This window comes from Salvelinus sp. IW2-2015, linkage group LG4p (assembly GCF_002910315.2).
Source record: "Salvelinus sp. IW2-2015 linkage group LG4p, ASM291031v2, whole genome shotgun sequence".
NCBI classification, from domain to species: Eukaryota; Metazoa; Chordata; class Actinopteri; order Salmoniformes; family Salmonidae; genus Salvelinus; species Salvelinus sp. IW2-2015.
In genome coordinates, this window is record NC_036841.1 from 23,466,430 (window position 1) to 23,481,975 (window position 15,546).

The 15,546-nt window shown below is 44.2% G+C and overlaps 2 protein-coding genes across 5 annotated transcripts in view; one reads left to right on the forward strand and one right to left on the reverse strand.

Annotated features, from left to right (window-relative positions):
• Window positions 1-15,546, forward strand: part of LOC111960720 (neurofibromin) — a 104,949-nt gene that overhangs the window by 64,968 nt on the left and 24,435 nt on the right. For 2 of the 4 annotated variants that reach the window (XM_023982906.3, XM_023982907.2), the window contains 12 exons: window positions 3,397-3,829; window positions 4,537-4,877; window positions 5,048-5,250; window positions 5,645-5,838; window positions 6,501-6,641; window positions 7,951-8,230; window positions 8,522-8,736; window positions 8,873-8,934; window positions 13,058-13,199; window positions 13,706-13,807; window positions 14,104-14,244; window positions 14,350-14,475. In XM_023982906.3, coding sequence (XP_023838674.1) covers window positions 3,397-3,829; window positions 4,537-4,877; window positions 5,048-5,250; window positions 5,645-5,838; window positions 6,501-6,641; window positions 7,951-8,230; window positions 8,522-8,736; window positions 8,873-8,934; window positions 13,058-13,199; window positions 13,706-13,807; window positions 14,104-14,244; window positions 14,350-14,475 — 2,380 coding nt within the window. The remainder of the gene's footprint in view (window positions 1-3,396; window positions 3,830-4,536; window positions 4,878-5,047; window positions 5,251-5,644; window positions 5,839-6,500; window positions 6,642-7,950; window positions 8,231-8,521; window positions 8,737-8,872; window positions 8,935-13,057; window positions 13,200-13,705; window positions 13,808-14,103; window positions 14,245-14,349; window positions 14,476-15,546) is intronic. The other 2 variants (XM_023982909.2, XM_023982910.2) reach the window with 1 other exon arrangement.
• Window positions 133-7,255, reverse strand: LOC111960722 (uncharacterized). Its single transcript, XM_023982913.2, has 3 exons — window positions 7,154-7,255; window positions 2,695-2,897; window positions 133-1,715 (listed from the first exon to the last, which is right to left on the reverse strand). The coding sequence occupies exon 3, from the start codon at window positions 1,690-1,692 to the stop codon at window positions 1,045-1,047; it is 648 nt and encodes a 215-aa protein (XP_023838681.1). The 5' UTR covers window positions 1,693-1,715; window positions 2,695-2,897; window positions 7,154-7,255; the 3' UTR covers window positions 133-1,044.

Consider the following 15,546-nt stretch of genomic DNA (forward strand, 5'->3'; position numbering starts at 1 on the left):
TAAACAGTACCCAAAATGAGTACCGGAACCTATTTCAGTCAAAGTCCGAGCACTGATTGCAGACCACCATTTTCTGAAGCTCTTGTCTAAACACCAAGAAACACCACAAGAATGCCATTCATTCACACATGATTACAAAACAGCCATTTATTTGGGTTGGGGCAGTTAAACAGACATTGTATTTTTACAGAAAGGAYAAAATAAGTTTGACTTAGTAGAGAGATGAGTGGAAACAAAAGATTTAGGACTTCTGTGAGTGGTCGACTGACACATGAAGGTTGAGGGGGAGACTTGATAATGTAGCATGGAGGCTTTGCAGACCCAATGCTATCTTTGTGCCCAGCCAAGGATGGCAACAAGATGTTCAAAGTTTACCCTTGATATAGTATTTGTGCATGGAATCACTTCAGATGAGGGAAAGGAAGTTTAATTGACTTGGTGTAAAGTAATAATTTTAACTTAAATCATGTCTGAAGAGCAAGCATGTTGGCATATTTGAGTTTATTTAAATAAACAAATGTAACAAAAAAACATCAAACAAGATATATAGACGTACAAGACCAACGTTCAACAGGTACAGGACCTGACACAGTAACCAAAAGCTCACCGTTTCGAATCCCAGAGCCGACTAGGTGGATAATCTATCCATGTGCCCTTGAGAAAGTTAGGTGAAAGTCGCTCTGGATAAGAGCGCCACTAAATTACTATGTGAATGATCCACCCGTACAAAGATCCTGAACCTTTGCAGTAAGGGTAATTCACTTGGGCAGTTGGACCTTTGCAGTAAGGGTAATTCACTTGGGCAGTTGGACCTTTGCAGTAAGGGTAATCAACTTGGCAGTGGACACATTTGCAGTAAGGGTAAGCACTTGGGCAGTTGGACCTTTGCAGTAAGGGTAATTCACTTGGGCAGTTGGACCTTTGCAGTAAGGGTAATTCACTTGGGCAGTTGGACCTTTGTAGTAAGGGTAATTCACTTGGGCAGTTGGACCTTTGCAGTAAGGCATGGCTCTCTGAGGCTAGAGCGAGTGCATGCAATGCTCATCACACCACTAGGGGCATGTTCTCTAGCTCCTGGGGGACTTCCAGACATGAATCCCTGGAGCTGGAACACTGCATCTGCATGGACATTTCTCCAGCCGTTCCTGAATCCCCCGTTTGGCTCCTTACCCCTTCTCTTGCCTGCTCCTCCTCCCTTTCCTTCCACTCTTCTTCTCCCTGCTCTTCATCATCCACCTGGACCTCCWCCAACATGATGCTGGCATCGCAGGGCCCCACTATGCCCCCCTCTGTGTGCTCCGTGCCCCAGTAGCCTATGCCACTCAAAAGGTCCACATTACTGCAGGTGGGGCGAGGCGCACGGGCCTGGTGCCTAAGACGGCACACCTGGCAGGTCAGGACCACAGTAGAGACCAGCAGACACAGGACCAGGCCCCCGGCGCAGGCCACTACTATGAAGCCCATCTGGGGCTCCGTGAAGCAGCCCGCAGTGGCCTCCTTGGGGGAGCTGGAGTTGTCTGGCTCCGGGGAGGGGTCGGGGAGTGTTGTGCTGTTATTTTCCTCTGGGGTAATGGAGTTTTGATCATGTCGATCTATGTCCACATTGGTCTGAGGCTGAGTACTGCTGGTGTGTGAAGCTTGTCCAATCAGAAGGAAGAAGAGAAGATGGAGAGAGATTCTGGAGGCTTCCATGTTTCAGGTTCTCTGAAATGGTACTAGAGGAAGAGAATAGCTTTTATTGTTCCTGCCAGCAAACAGTCTCTGTATTGTGACTTTTTGTTAACGTTTGAATATASTTATAGAAGTTGTATGAGATACGTATGCTTAGGGGTCTGCAGAGTTATTTCAGGGTGTTGTTTTTTAAAATGTATTATTTGTGGACCCCCCCTCCCAATGTTTTTATAAATGTGCCTACCAACAACAAAATAAACCCATTTTGAATGACATATTTACAGTAGAAAATATCTTCTTTCTGATGTCAACTTTATTTCTCAACTCCTAATATTGAGCTCATTACACTCATTGGAGCATATTACACTGTCTGACATAAACTTTGAAAAGCACCCACGAGTACGGGTCACGGGTAGTGCCGCTGGCTGCTGGTAAGCTTTCTTGACTTACACATTTTTGCCAACACATGGTTAGCCTTTGTTTAACCAGATAAACTGCTGCTTTTAGCGAAAATGTGTTTGGATTACCTTTTCTACAAATAGGCTATGTTGGAGTTTACACTTCCTCTTCCAATTATTACGTGAGGAGGTCAAAATAATGAAAACTATCTACCAAGTCCTGATAGTTTATTACTTCTCCCTGCCATTATCATTCACCTGACAAGACAAGATGTGATTTATAAAACATTTTGCTAACTAGCCCAGATAAGTCTTCCACTCACTGTCACACTACATCACAATTTACTAAATGAATTAATGAATATGTCAATGTGTTACTGTAGACTTGCCTTACCATAGAACTAACTGGCTACAAGTTATTTATGCAGTACCTTTCAGGAAAGTATTATGTACAGTAAATGTCAGAATAATCTAGACGTCTTTGTTAAATTTGTCCAAATCGTCATTTTGTCGTTTTCATTGCAATGTCCACTTAAAATAAGCTGAATCTTACTACAGAAACACATTATTTGGTCATTACTTTTTTTGTACAATTTATGTTGGAGATTGTGTGGGCATCACTTACCTGAGCAAGGGCACAGCCTGTGAGTGAGTGTGTGTGGGGCAAGGTGAACTAGACTGGGAATATGTCAGTATAAGGAGCGGGCGGTGTGTGTGTCTGAGTCAGAATTGGCACCTGCTGCGACCCAAGCTTCTTGAAATGCACCCCCTCTTTTTCTGACTTTATTTCTGGGCTCGTTGAGCCTCCACCTCTGTAGCACACGACGTCTGAAAAGAGACACAGAAGGGTGTAGGTAAATTAGTATAGGCCCACAATTCAGTCTGAGACTGCCAGCTACCAGTAAATGATACTAATAATACTGCTAACGATGAACTCTTTCTAGGCCTGAGAAGCTGAATTATTTTTTATTTATTTAACAGTTATTTTGACAGTCATGCTGAGACCAAGGTCTCTATTTCAGAAGAGCCCTGTAACAAAAATATGTTATGTACAGTATTACAATAGAAAGCTCATTCACAACAAGTTCATGCACAAATTAAGTGCTTTCAGAATGGGATGAATTTCTGATTTTTATCTGTATGAATCCACCGTGAGACTGTTCTATCTAAACCAAAGAGACCAGAAAATACCAGTATTTTGGAATTTATTTAACCGGTAAAAGTATTTATTTTTAGTGGTAGACCTGGCTGGCTGAGAGTGCACTTTCTACCTACTCCTCTTCCATCAGACCTATCCTCAACTTCTCCTTCCCTTCTCTTTCCGCAGGTTTAAGACAGGCCAGATCAACGGAGACCTTCTAATTTACCATGTGCTGCTGACCTTGAAGCCTTACTACGCCAAGCCCTACGAGATCGTAGTGGACCTGACCCACGTGGGGCCCAGCAACCGCTTCAAGACAGACTTCTTGTCCAAGTGGTTTGTGGTGTTCCCGGGCTTTGCCTACGAGAACGTYGTGGTGGTCTACGTGTACAACTGCAACACGTGGGTGAGGGAGTACACCAAGTACCATGAGAGGCTGCTGACAGGCCTGAAGGGCAGCAAGCGGGTGCAGTTCATCGACTCGCCGGTGCGGTTGGTGGAGCACGTAGAGGCAGAGCAGCAGAAGCTCCCCGCAGCCACGCTAGCCCTGGAGGAGGACCTCAAGGTGTTCCACAATGCCCTGAAAGTGGCCCACAAGGACACCAAGGTCTCCATCAAGGTCAGTAGCACACTGGTCTGTGTGTAACCCTAGCATTAACCCTAACTTTCAAACTGGCTACATGGAAAACAGGGTATGGGGAACAGGGAAGTATGGAGATCGAGGGTAGGCGGGAACAGCAAGAATTGTTTACCAAAAAAAAGTGCATTGGATATTTGTCGCAATATCAAATCATTTCTGGGTAACAATTAAGTACCTTAATGTGATTGTTTTATGTTAAAATGGTCAAAAAGAAAGAGGATTTTTTTTTAGCAAAGGGCAGTTTCTCAAGCAAGAATTTTGATAGAACTGTCTGGGAGTGGGGAGGCAAACTGAAAATTAGCTGTGATTGGCATAGAGTTTTGGTACTCTCTTTATTATTGGTCTATTAACTAATTTACAGCATGGTGATATCACCATTGGAGGTCAAATCTCCAGAGCACCAAAACAGGCTGAAATTTCAGGCAGTCTTTTCAAACAGCTTCAATGTCATTTTCACAATTTTACAATATTATTCCATCCTCATAGTGTAGAAATATGCGGTATAAAAAAACACAGGAAAATCAAGTTTGTCACTTCTCTATACCTCAATCAGTTTGAATAGATTAGTTTGTTGCCAAAAGGGAAAGTGGAAGATTGAATTGATTGGTTATTGAGTCCTGCTTTGTGTTGTCATTGTTGTCATGTACACACTTGTCTCTCAACAACAACCCTCCCTATTATCCCAGGTGGGCTCCACGGCCGTCCAGGTGACGTCAGCAGAGCGTACCCGTGTCCTGGGCCAGTCCGTGTTCCTCAACGATGTGTACTATGCCTCTGAGGTTGAGGAGATCTGCCTGGTGGACGAGAGCCAGTTCACCCTGACCATGGCCAACCAGGGCACACCCCTCACCTTCATGCACCAGGAGTGTGACGCCATTGTCCAGTCCATCATCCACATCAGGACGCGCTGGGAGCTGTCGCAGCCAGACTCAATCCCCCAGCACACCAAGATCAGGCCCAAAGATGTGCCGGGCACCTTGCTGAACCTCGCCCTGCTCAATCTGGGCAGCTCTGACCCCAGCCTCAGGTCAGACATTCAACATAGCTAGCTTCTAGGGGTCAATCAGGGCAGGTCTTGGTGTAGCATGMTCCCTGAAATATGAGCAGTATCTAAATGAAACAATTAATTTACCGCAACTTCTTCATCCAACTTCCTGCTTTGAAATGGAATATAGTAGCTAACTGTCCCCTCCACAGGTCTGCAGCCTACAACCTGCTGTGTGCCTTAACCTGCACCTTCAACCTGAAGATCGAGGGCCAGCTGCTGGAGACCTCAGGCCTGTGTATCCCTGCCAACAACACCCTCTTCATAGTGTCCATCAGCAAGACGCTGGCCGCAAACGAACCACACCTCACCCTGGAGTTCCTGGAGGAGTGCATCTCCGGCTTCAGCAAGTCTAGTGAGTCTAGAACACGGAACGCGCATAAATGCATTGACTGAAATTCATTCCAAAAGATGGCCACTCTCTGTCTTCTCTACCTCACACCTACTTGCCCACTCTTTTTATTTACAGACTCACACCGACACACTAACTTTCTCTCAACACACAAACGCAGACACACACTCACAGACCGGCCCAACGATCCACGCCAACCTGACCAGTTGCCATTCGTTTTGGGGGGACTGTTTGATTGCCATATCCATCAGTGTGCATTGAGCCATGGCTTCAGAGCCCTCAGCTCTCAGTGTGGCTGTCTTGTCATTCATCCACATGCCAATCTCTGCTCCTCCACACTGCAGCAACAACAGAGGAGCTGGTGTTATCGACCCTCTGATTCTGTGTCTGTGTTTAGGTATAGAGCTGAAGCACCTGTGTCTAGAGTACATGACCCCCTGGCTGCTCAACCTGGTGAGGTTCTGTAAGCACAATGATGATGCCAAACGTCAGCGTGTCAGCGCCATCTTGGATAAGCTCATCACCATGACCATCAATGAGAAGCAGATGTACCCCTCTATACAGGCCAAGATCTGGGGCAGCCTCGGCCAGGTGAGTACCCACACACACACACATTCATACATCCTTGTTGTTTGACCTCAAATTTACATTTTAGTCAAACACTATCTTAGAGGGCACATGTTTACTTAATGTACTGTTAAATGTCTCCAAGCCCAATAAAAACTGCCCATGTTGGCTTTCTCAGAGATTAAGGCTTACAGAGATGGGAGGAAGTCATGTAGAAGATAGGGACATATTGCATTTTTATAGGCACAAGGAATGCTTTATGAATCCAAAATGCAGAATCATAGCCTGTTTTTCAATAAAACTTTTTAATTTTATTTTTTTAATGGACGGTATCGAAATGACAGTACTTTTGGMTTTGAAGTGTTCTTCCTAAATAGCATTAGCTATCTACGTTGTAAAAGTTTAATGGCTTGTCTCAAATGACTGTAGTATAGACATCTGAATATATCTCCATAGATAATAAACAACACATTCTAAACTCCTCTGTAATTTTTCATACCCAATCCATTCTGGGTGGTGAACAAGTGCACTTTTTGGGGAGAAGGGCAGTTCCTTGTTTCTGAGATATGACCTGTCAATTCTACACAATATATTTATTTCTGAACTGTCCCTAACTTTTAGCCCCACTGAATGCAACCCAGGTTGTATGTGACCTGGTGACCTGACCTGTGACCTTTGCCCTTTAGATAACGGACCTGCTGGACGTGGTGTTGGACAGCTTCATCAAGACCAGCGCTACAGGAGGCCTGGGCTCCATCAAGGCTGAGGTCATGGCTGACACGGCTGTGGCTCTAGCCTCAGGGAACGTCAAACTGGTCTCCAGCAAGGTGGGTATCTACACTTTGAGCTAGTTTACGCAGGCTAACACATGCTAACACATGCTAACTGGGCCAACTGATTTCAATGGCAAAATTGCTAACAGTTAACTGTCAGTCTAGATGCACTGGGAACACTGTCATATGCTAATAGACACTCCTCTGTGTCAAGCCCAGTGTCCCAACATGGATGACGTCACTGTCCTTGTCTTAATGAACCCTTTGGTCGGAGACCGTTTTCCTCTCAAACGCCACAATGTCACTAACTSAAAGTATACTTTAGAACAACTCTGTTAGCTTAATCGCGGCCGTTTACAATTCCAATTGGGATTTTCTAAATCATAATTTGGGATTAAGCAAATAAATATTTCTGTATTATCAATATTAAGATGCAAACCATTTTAGTATGATACAAAGATAAACTCATCAAAACATTGTCCTAGACAACATATATTAAATGCTGTTTTTAATCTAAAATGTCTTCCAAACAAAGAACATTTGCATTTAAATTGATTAATCCTTACCAATTTGCTTTAGTTACAGCTTCTTTCCACATCATCCAAACTGACCGACTCATCAACCCCATCATCTGTGAGCTGTTTATCCCAATTGTCCCTCTTACTGAAATAGAAACACACACCCTCACAGCCCAGGCTGACAAGAGTAAGCCAGGCCCTCGCTCCTATTAAGGCAGACACTGTAAAGCATGGCAGTGAATAGTGATCATTGTGAAGATGTTTTGCTAAGGAACAGCAAACACAGTGCTCTTTTAGTTGAGGTGTCGCAGCATCCATCTTAGTCATTTACATCTATTTAAGTGACTAATCAATGACTTTAAGCTTCACATTTGATGAATCATTTTCAGGGTTTGTGTGTTCTGATATAGTAGTCTTAATGTACACGTCATCCATCAGAGGGTGGGCATTGTTTGGTTGGCATGTTCCAGCTCAGCCACTACTGATGTCATGACAGGCCAGCTATTGGGGACAAAGGGGACTTTGTCTGGTCCCCATGGCCTATCTGTCACCCAGTGCTTGAGCCAGTGGTGTTTTATTTACAGATATAATCACTGCCATCTTCTCTCTGCCTCCTATTTCGCCAACATCCCAAAATACATCTGAAGTTTTTTTAGGGATACCGCTCGCGTTTAAAATAAAATAAGAACAAAAAGATGCTGCTCTTGGCAGATATTAATTATGTTGATATTAACGTCATCAGGAAATGAAAAAATAGTCCAGCACAAAGTATATGATGTCATATCACTGACTCTACCTTCTAATACCTCATAATGATTGGCTATCTCCACACACCCTCTGACCAGGTGATTGGCCGGATGTGTAAGATCATCGACAAGACATGCCTGTCTCCCACGCCCACCCTGGAGCAGCACCTGATGTGGGATGACATCGCCATCCTGGCCCGTTACATGCTGATGTTGTCCTTCAACAACTCTCTGGACGTAGCAGCTCACCTGCCCTACCTGTTCCACGTGGTCACTCTGCTGGTGGCCACCGGACCCCTGTCCCTCCGCGCCTCCACACACGGCCTGGTCATCAACATAATCCACTCTCTCTGCACCTGCTCCCAGCTCAACTTCAGAGGTGAGGAAGCACACCTTATCTTCCCTGCAGGCTATATACCATCTGTAGTTAAACAGCATACCCTTCCCTGGTCATTAATGTGTATGGATGCCACTGGGCTCCCTTGCAAGTAAGATAATTGAAAGACCCAATGTAAGCACTGCATGCAGTGAACCATGAAACTGCTTCAATAGAGGTAAATGTATGTTATTTATGTTTGTTTAAAACAGTTTGCTATAGATATCAGTGTTCAGGGTTTCTCTTTCAGAAGAGCAACAAGTCATATTTTCCTCTTGTCATGATCTCTTCCAGAGGAGACCAAGCAGGTCCTGAGGCTGAGCCTGACAGAGTTCTCCCTGCCTAAGTTCTATCTGCTGTTTGGCATCAGTAAGGTCAAGTCTGCTGCGGTCATCGCCTTCCGCTCCAGCTACCGTGACCGCTCCTTCTCCCCCGGCTCCTACGAGAGGGAGACCTTCGCCCTCTCCTCGCTGGAGACCGTCACTGAGGCCCTGCTGGAGATCATGGAGGTGAGGGAGACACACACACACACACACACACACAGGCATGCTCACACACACACACACATTACTTGATATTATACTATATACCGTCCAGAATACAAGCAAAATACCAATATCTGACTGAATATGTCCTCTCTTGTAGGCGTGCATGAGGGACATCCCAGCGTGCAAATGGCTGGACCAATGGACCGAGCTGGCTCAGAAGTATGTCAGATTTCTTTTGAGACAGATTCACTTTGACCACTATCAATGAATGTCTCTCAGTGCAGTCGGAAGGTATTCAGACCGCTTCACTTTTTCCACAATTTGTTACGTTACAACCTTATTCTAAAAAAATTATATTAATTTAAATCCCTAATCAATTTATACACAATACCCCAAAATGACAAAGCAAAAACTGGTTTTTAGAAGTTTGTGCAAATTTATAAAAAACATAACTGAAATATCTAATTTACATAAGTATTCAGACCCTTTACTCATTACTTTGTTGAAGAACCTTTGGCAGCAATTACAGCCTTGTCTTCTTGGGTATGACGCTACAAGCTTGGCACACCTGTATTTGGGTATTTTTCCCTTCTCTGCAGATCCTCTCAAGCTCTGTCAGGTTTGATGGGGAGTGTTGCTGCACAGCTATTTTCAGGTCTTTCCAGAGTTGTTCGATCGGGTTCAAGTCCGGGCTCTGGCTGGGCCACTCAAGAACATTCAGAGGCTTGTCCCAAAGCCACTCCTGCGTTGTCTTGGCTGTGTGCTTAGGGTCTTTGTCCTGTTGAAAGGTGAACATTCACCCCAGTCTGAGGTTCTGAGTGCTCTGGAGCAGGTTTTCATCAAGGATCTCTCTGTACTTTGCTCCATTCATCTTTCCCTCAATATTGTCTAGTCTCCCTGCTGCTGAAAAACATCCCCACAGCATTATGCTGCCGCCACCATGCTTCACCATTGGGATGGTTTTGGCCAGGTGATGAGCAGTGCCTGGTCTCCTCCAGATATGAAGCTTGGCATTCAGGCCAAAGAGTTCAATCTTGGTTGTCAGACCAGATAATCTTGTTTGTCATGGTCTGAGATAGGGTTGCATATTTTGGGGAATATTCAGAGGTGGAAACTTTCTGTGGGAATATATGGGAATTAACGGAAATATATGCAAATTAATACTAATTGTTTTTTGCATTGGATACATTTACCATATCATATGGAGACAGAAACATAATTGCAAATGATAAAATCCTTCCAATAGAAATAAATWAAAAAARGATTAAATTACAAATAYAACTTTAATTAAATGAGTTGACTCTTCCCATGGGATGATTTCACTGAACAACAAAATAAAGGGATTATTGAACGATCCCCAATGTTTTCAACATACATTTGTAAAATGATAGTCTAAACTAAAGCTTAGGTTGTCTTCCTCTCAGGCTTCCATGTATTCTGCCTGTACATCCTCAATGTCCACCTCTTGAACATCAGACTCTGAGGCCTCATCTTCACTGTCACTTTCCAACCTTGCTGTCAGGCTGAAAAAGCCTCAAATTTGCCTGGATGGCCACCAATTTTTCAACCCTTGTATTGGTCAGCCTGTTGTGTGCTTTGGTGTGTGTGTTCCCAAACAAGGACTGCCAAGAACCTTGCCCTCTACCAGGCCAAGGTAGCGAGACACGGTTGTGTTGACACCATAGGCCTTGTTGATCTCTGCACCAGACAGGATGCTCTTGCCAGCATACTTGTGGTCTAACATGTACGCTGCGGCYTGTATGGGCTTCAGGCAGAAGTCTTCACGCTTTTTGATGTATTTCAGAACGGCAGTTTCCTCTGCATGGAGCAACAGTGAAATGGACAGGGCAGCAAGGATTTCTTCTCTTACATCTGCAAGCAGAGTCAACATCAGACAGGATGGCATTGTCTCCCTCGATCTGTGCAATGGCTACTGCTATAGGTTTCAGGAGTTTCAGGCTGCTTACCACTCTCTCGGCAGACTGTGATGTGGCCATTTCTTGGAGAGACTCCTTCCCCTCCAGGAGACTGTCAAACATGATGACAACAGCAACCCAACGGGTGTTGCTGGGCAGCTTCAATGTGGTGCTCTTATTCTTCTCACTTTGCTTGGTGAGGTAGATTGCTGCTATAACTTGATGACCCTTCACATACCTAACCATTTCCTTGACTCTCTTGTAGAGTGTGTCCATTGTTTTCAGTGCGGAGCATGTTCCATGCATGAGCAGCACAGCCAATGGGTGGGATGTGAGGGTAGGACTCCTCCACTTTAGACCAAGCAGGCTTCATGTTCGCAGCATTGTCTGTCACCAGTGCAAATACCTTCTGTGGTCCAAGGTCATTGACTGCCTTCAGCTCATCTGCAATGTAGAGACCGGTGTGTCTGTTGTTCCTTGTGTTTGTTCCCCTTTAGAATACTGGTTGCGGGGTGGAGATGATATGGTTAATTATATCATCATATACTTTCTCTTCCAATACACATTGCCTGTGAGCATCAGAGGTGAACCAGTTGCATACACAGCTCAAGCAAGACATTCATCAGCATTTCTGACTACGTTCCTCCATTGAGTCAAAAAAACTGTTGCTATCGATAAGGTGTCTGATTCATCATTTTCAACTCAAATAGAAGTAGAGGGACTTTTGTCAGAGGTTGCTTGTTGTGAGTGCAGAGGGAACTTAATGCTCTTGGCCAGATGGTTCTGCATCTTTGTTGTATTCTTCACATATGATTTGGCACAGTATTTTCAAATGTACACAGCTTTTCCTTTTACATTAGCTGCAGTGTAATGTCTCCACACATCAGAACGTGCCCGTGGCATTTCTTGTAAAGATTAGAAAAAAACAAATACAATTCCATGTACAGATAAATACTTAAGCWGTTAGATTAAACAACTCCTTTGTAAGATAAATGTTTTAAATTGAAAAATGTATGGAAACAGGTGAATTAACACTCAGTTAGCAGGCTCAAGCAAGCTAAAACCAACATGATAGCAAAAACTAACTAGCAGAAATTTTTTAAACACACTTTGCTGTAGGCTACTATTTACTAGTTAACAAAACATCATGTATGTTATATAAAATATATTTACCCCACCCAGTATTGTAATCAAAACTTAACAGAAAGCATGTAGTCCTTGGCTCAGACAGTGTAGTAGTGTGGGCTCAATAGCATCTCATTATTGTGCAAGATCTTGAGAATCAGCTTAACATGCGATGGAAGAGTGCACTGCACATGTGGTGGAAGAATGCACTGCGCATGCAGAGTGTTGCAATTCCATTGAATTGGTGATAGTTTAATCAAAATATGCCACAAGACCTAGAATTGCCTTGTGTATCCCACAAAAAAAGGTTCACTGTTATAAGCTAACCTTTTTAATGAATTTAAGCAAAATTCCCAGGCTTAACTTCCCATGGAAAATRTCCAGAACAATTCTGGAAATTTACCTGAAAGTTTTCAACCCTTTGCAACCCTAGTCTGAGAGTCCTTTCGGGGCCTTTTGGCAAACTCCAAGCGGACTGTCATGTGCCTTTTACTGAGGAGTGGCTACCGTCTGGAGTGGCTACCCTCCTGATTGAGGGAGTTCTGCACAGATGGTTGTCCTTCTTGAAGGTTCTCCAATCTCCACAGAGGAACTCTGGAGCTTTGTCAGTGACCATTGGTTTCTTGGCCACCTCCCTGACCAAGGTCCTTCTACCCCGATTGCTCAGTTTGGCCTGGCTGCCAGCTCTAGGTAGAGTATTGGTGGTTCCAAACTTCTTGCATTTAAGAATGATGGAGGCCACTGTGTTCTTGGACCTTCAATGCTGCAGACATGTTTTGGTTCCCATCCCCAGGTATGTGCCTCGAACACAATAATGTCTTGGAGCTCTAAGGACAATTCCTTCGACCTCATGGCTTGGTTTTTGCTCTGACATGCACTGTCAACTGTGGGACCTTATATAGACAGGTGTGTGCCTTTTTTCAAATCATGTCCAATCAATTGAATTTACCACAGGTGGACTCCAATCAAGTTGTAGAAACATCTCAAAGATGATCAATGGAAACAAGGTGCACCTGAGCTCAATTTCGTGTTTCAATAGCAAAGGGTCTGAATACTTATGTAAATAATGTATTTCTGTTTTTTATTTATAATACATTTGCAAACATTTCTAAAAACATGTTTTTGCTTTGTCATTATGGAGTATTGTGTGTAGATTGAGGATTTTCTTTTATTGAATACATTTTTTAATAAGGTTGTAACGTAACAATGTGGACAAAGTCAAGGGGTCTGAATAATTTCTGAATGCACTGTATACACACTCTATTATGCACTTCTCAAATGCCACCTATGTCGTCCACCAGGTTTGCATTCCAGTACAACCCGTCCCTGCAGCCCAGAGCCCTGGTGGTGTTTGGCTGCATCAGTAAGAGGGTGACCCACGGCCAGATCAAACAGATCATCAGGATCCTCAGCAAGGCCAGCCCCCTGCTCAGCATAGACCGGGTGGGTCTACATACACACACAGGCACACACACGCTGTTGGAGAGCTGAATTTTAATGAGCAACTCTGGCTTCCAGAATTAACACACACACATAGGCTGTTGGAGCGCTGAGTTTAAATTAGTAATTCCATCTTCCAGAATGAACACACACACACACAAACATTGAGGGGTGGTGGTGAGTGTGTTTTACCTTTCCTTAGCTCAGTCTGCCAATTTCTGTCTGGCTCAGTCTGTACAGGCTAGGGTGCCTGTGGGCGCTATCTGCAATATGCAGAGAGCTAAGTGTTTATGAGTGCACCAACCCACTAATCCAATGGTTTCTAATCCTCTAGCTAACATTATGGATACTATGATACTCTCTCTCCCTTTTCTTCTCTACCCCGCTACTCTCTATTTCTTTCCCTCTCGTTTTATTTCCTCTTTTTCATGTTCCTTCTTTCTTTTATCTCTCTCTCACCCCACACCCTCTCTCTTTCACTCATCCTCTCCTATCCTCTTCCTCCACAGGGGCTGGAGAGCTGCTTAAAAGGACCTGATAACTACAACAGCCAGGTGTTGATTGAGGCCACAGTCATTGCTCTGACTAAGCTGCAGCCCCTTCTCAACAAGGTATACAAACACAGAACACATGCCATACATAATGTGATTGTCTGTGGTCCGCTGCTTGTCAAATTAAAACATTTTGGTCACGTACACAGATTTGCAGATGTTATCGCAAGTGCAACAAAATGCTTGTGTTCTACTATTCAATAAAGAACCCAGCTGTAAGTTGTTGGTTCGGGATTTTTAATAACAATTTGGAATCGGAGAAAGGCTAGATTTGTTCTTTGTTATCTTAATGTGCTTGGTGCTGTTCCCATATATAATGTATGTAACCTCATGGGTTATACTGTATGCTCCTCCAGGACTCCCCCATGCACAAGGCAGTGTTCTGGGTGGCTGTGGCTGTGCTGCAGCTGGATGAAGTCAACCTGTACTCTGCTGGGACGGCCCTGCTAGAGCAGAACCTGCACACTCTGGACAGCCTGAGAGTATTCAACGACAAGGTAACAGACAGACACTCACTCTCAGTTCAATGACAAAAATGAAACATATATTGACACTATTTATATGCTGAATATGTGTTTCTACACCCCCCCCCCCCCATCAAGAGTCCAGAGGAGTGTTTATGGAGATCAGGCATCCTCTGGAGTGGCATTGTAAACAGATGGACCACTTTGTGGGCCTCAACTTCAGCTCCAACTTCAACTTCGCACTGGTGGGGCACCTGCTCAAAGGTAAGGAGAGGGCACAGGGCACCTGACTACATCTTGGCCTAGCAACTCCCCTTCCTGTGACTATACTGTGTATCATATAAACCACGGCTTCTCTGTCAATATTTGTTAAGTAAAATTCTGAAAATATTTGAAATTATTGAATTTGTTTGGGTCTAATCTAACTAGATAAAGGATAGACGAAAGATGTTGGCCTGACTTGCCGAGCCACTGATGATACCTGTCTTCCCCACTCAGTCAGAGCCCAAACAGCAATATTGACTTGTCCTGCAGTGACAAAGAGCTTGGCAGCAGTTGTTGGTGTTTTCACTTGTCTCTGTAGTCTGTTCTTGTCACTAGCTGCATTTAATGTTGTGTACTCTGTAGGCCTTGATGTGTTTTAATGCTAACTGTGTTGAATTAATATGGCCATGTCACAATGTACCAAGCTAGCAGTGGAGTGGTGTATGGCTATGTCACAATGTACAAGCTAGCAGTGGAGTGGTGTATGGCTATGTCACAATGTACCAAGCTAGCAGTGGAGTGGTGTATGGCTATGTCACAATGTACCAAGCTAGCAGTGGAGTGGTGTATGGCTATGTCACAATGTACCAAGCTGGCAGTGGAGTGGTGTATGGCCATGTGTCACAATGTACCAGCTAGCAGTGGAGTGGTGTATGGCCATATGTCACAAATGTACCAGATAGCAGTGGAGTGGTGTATGGCCATGTCACAATGTACCAAGCTAGCAGTGGAGTGGTGTATGGCATGTCACAATGTACCAAGCTAGCAGTGGAGTGGTGTATGGCCATGTCACAATGTACCAAGCTAGCAGTGAGTGGTGTATGGCCATGTCACAATGTACCAAGCTAGCAGTGGAGTGGTGTATGGCCATGTCACAATGTACCAAGCTAGCAGTGGAGTGGTGTATGGCCATGTCACAATGTACCAAGCTAGCAGTGGAGTGGTGTATGGCCATGTCACAATGTCAAAGCTAGCAGTGGAGTGGTGTATGGCTATGTCACAATGTACCAAGCTAGCAGTGGGTGGTGTATGGCCATGTCACAATGTACCAAGCTAGCAGTGGAGTGGTGA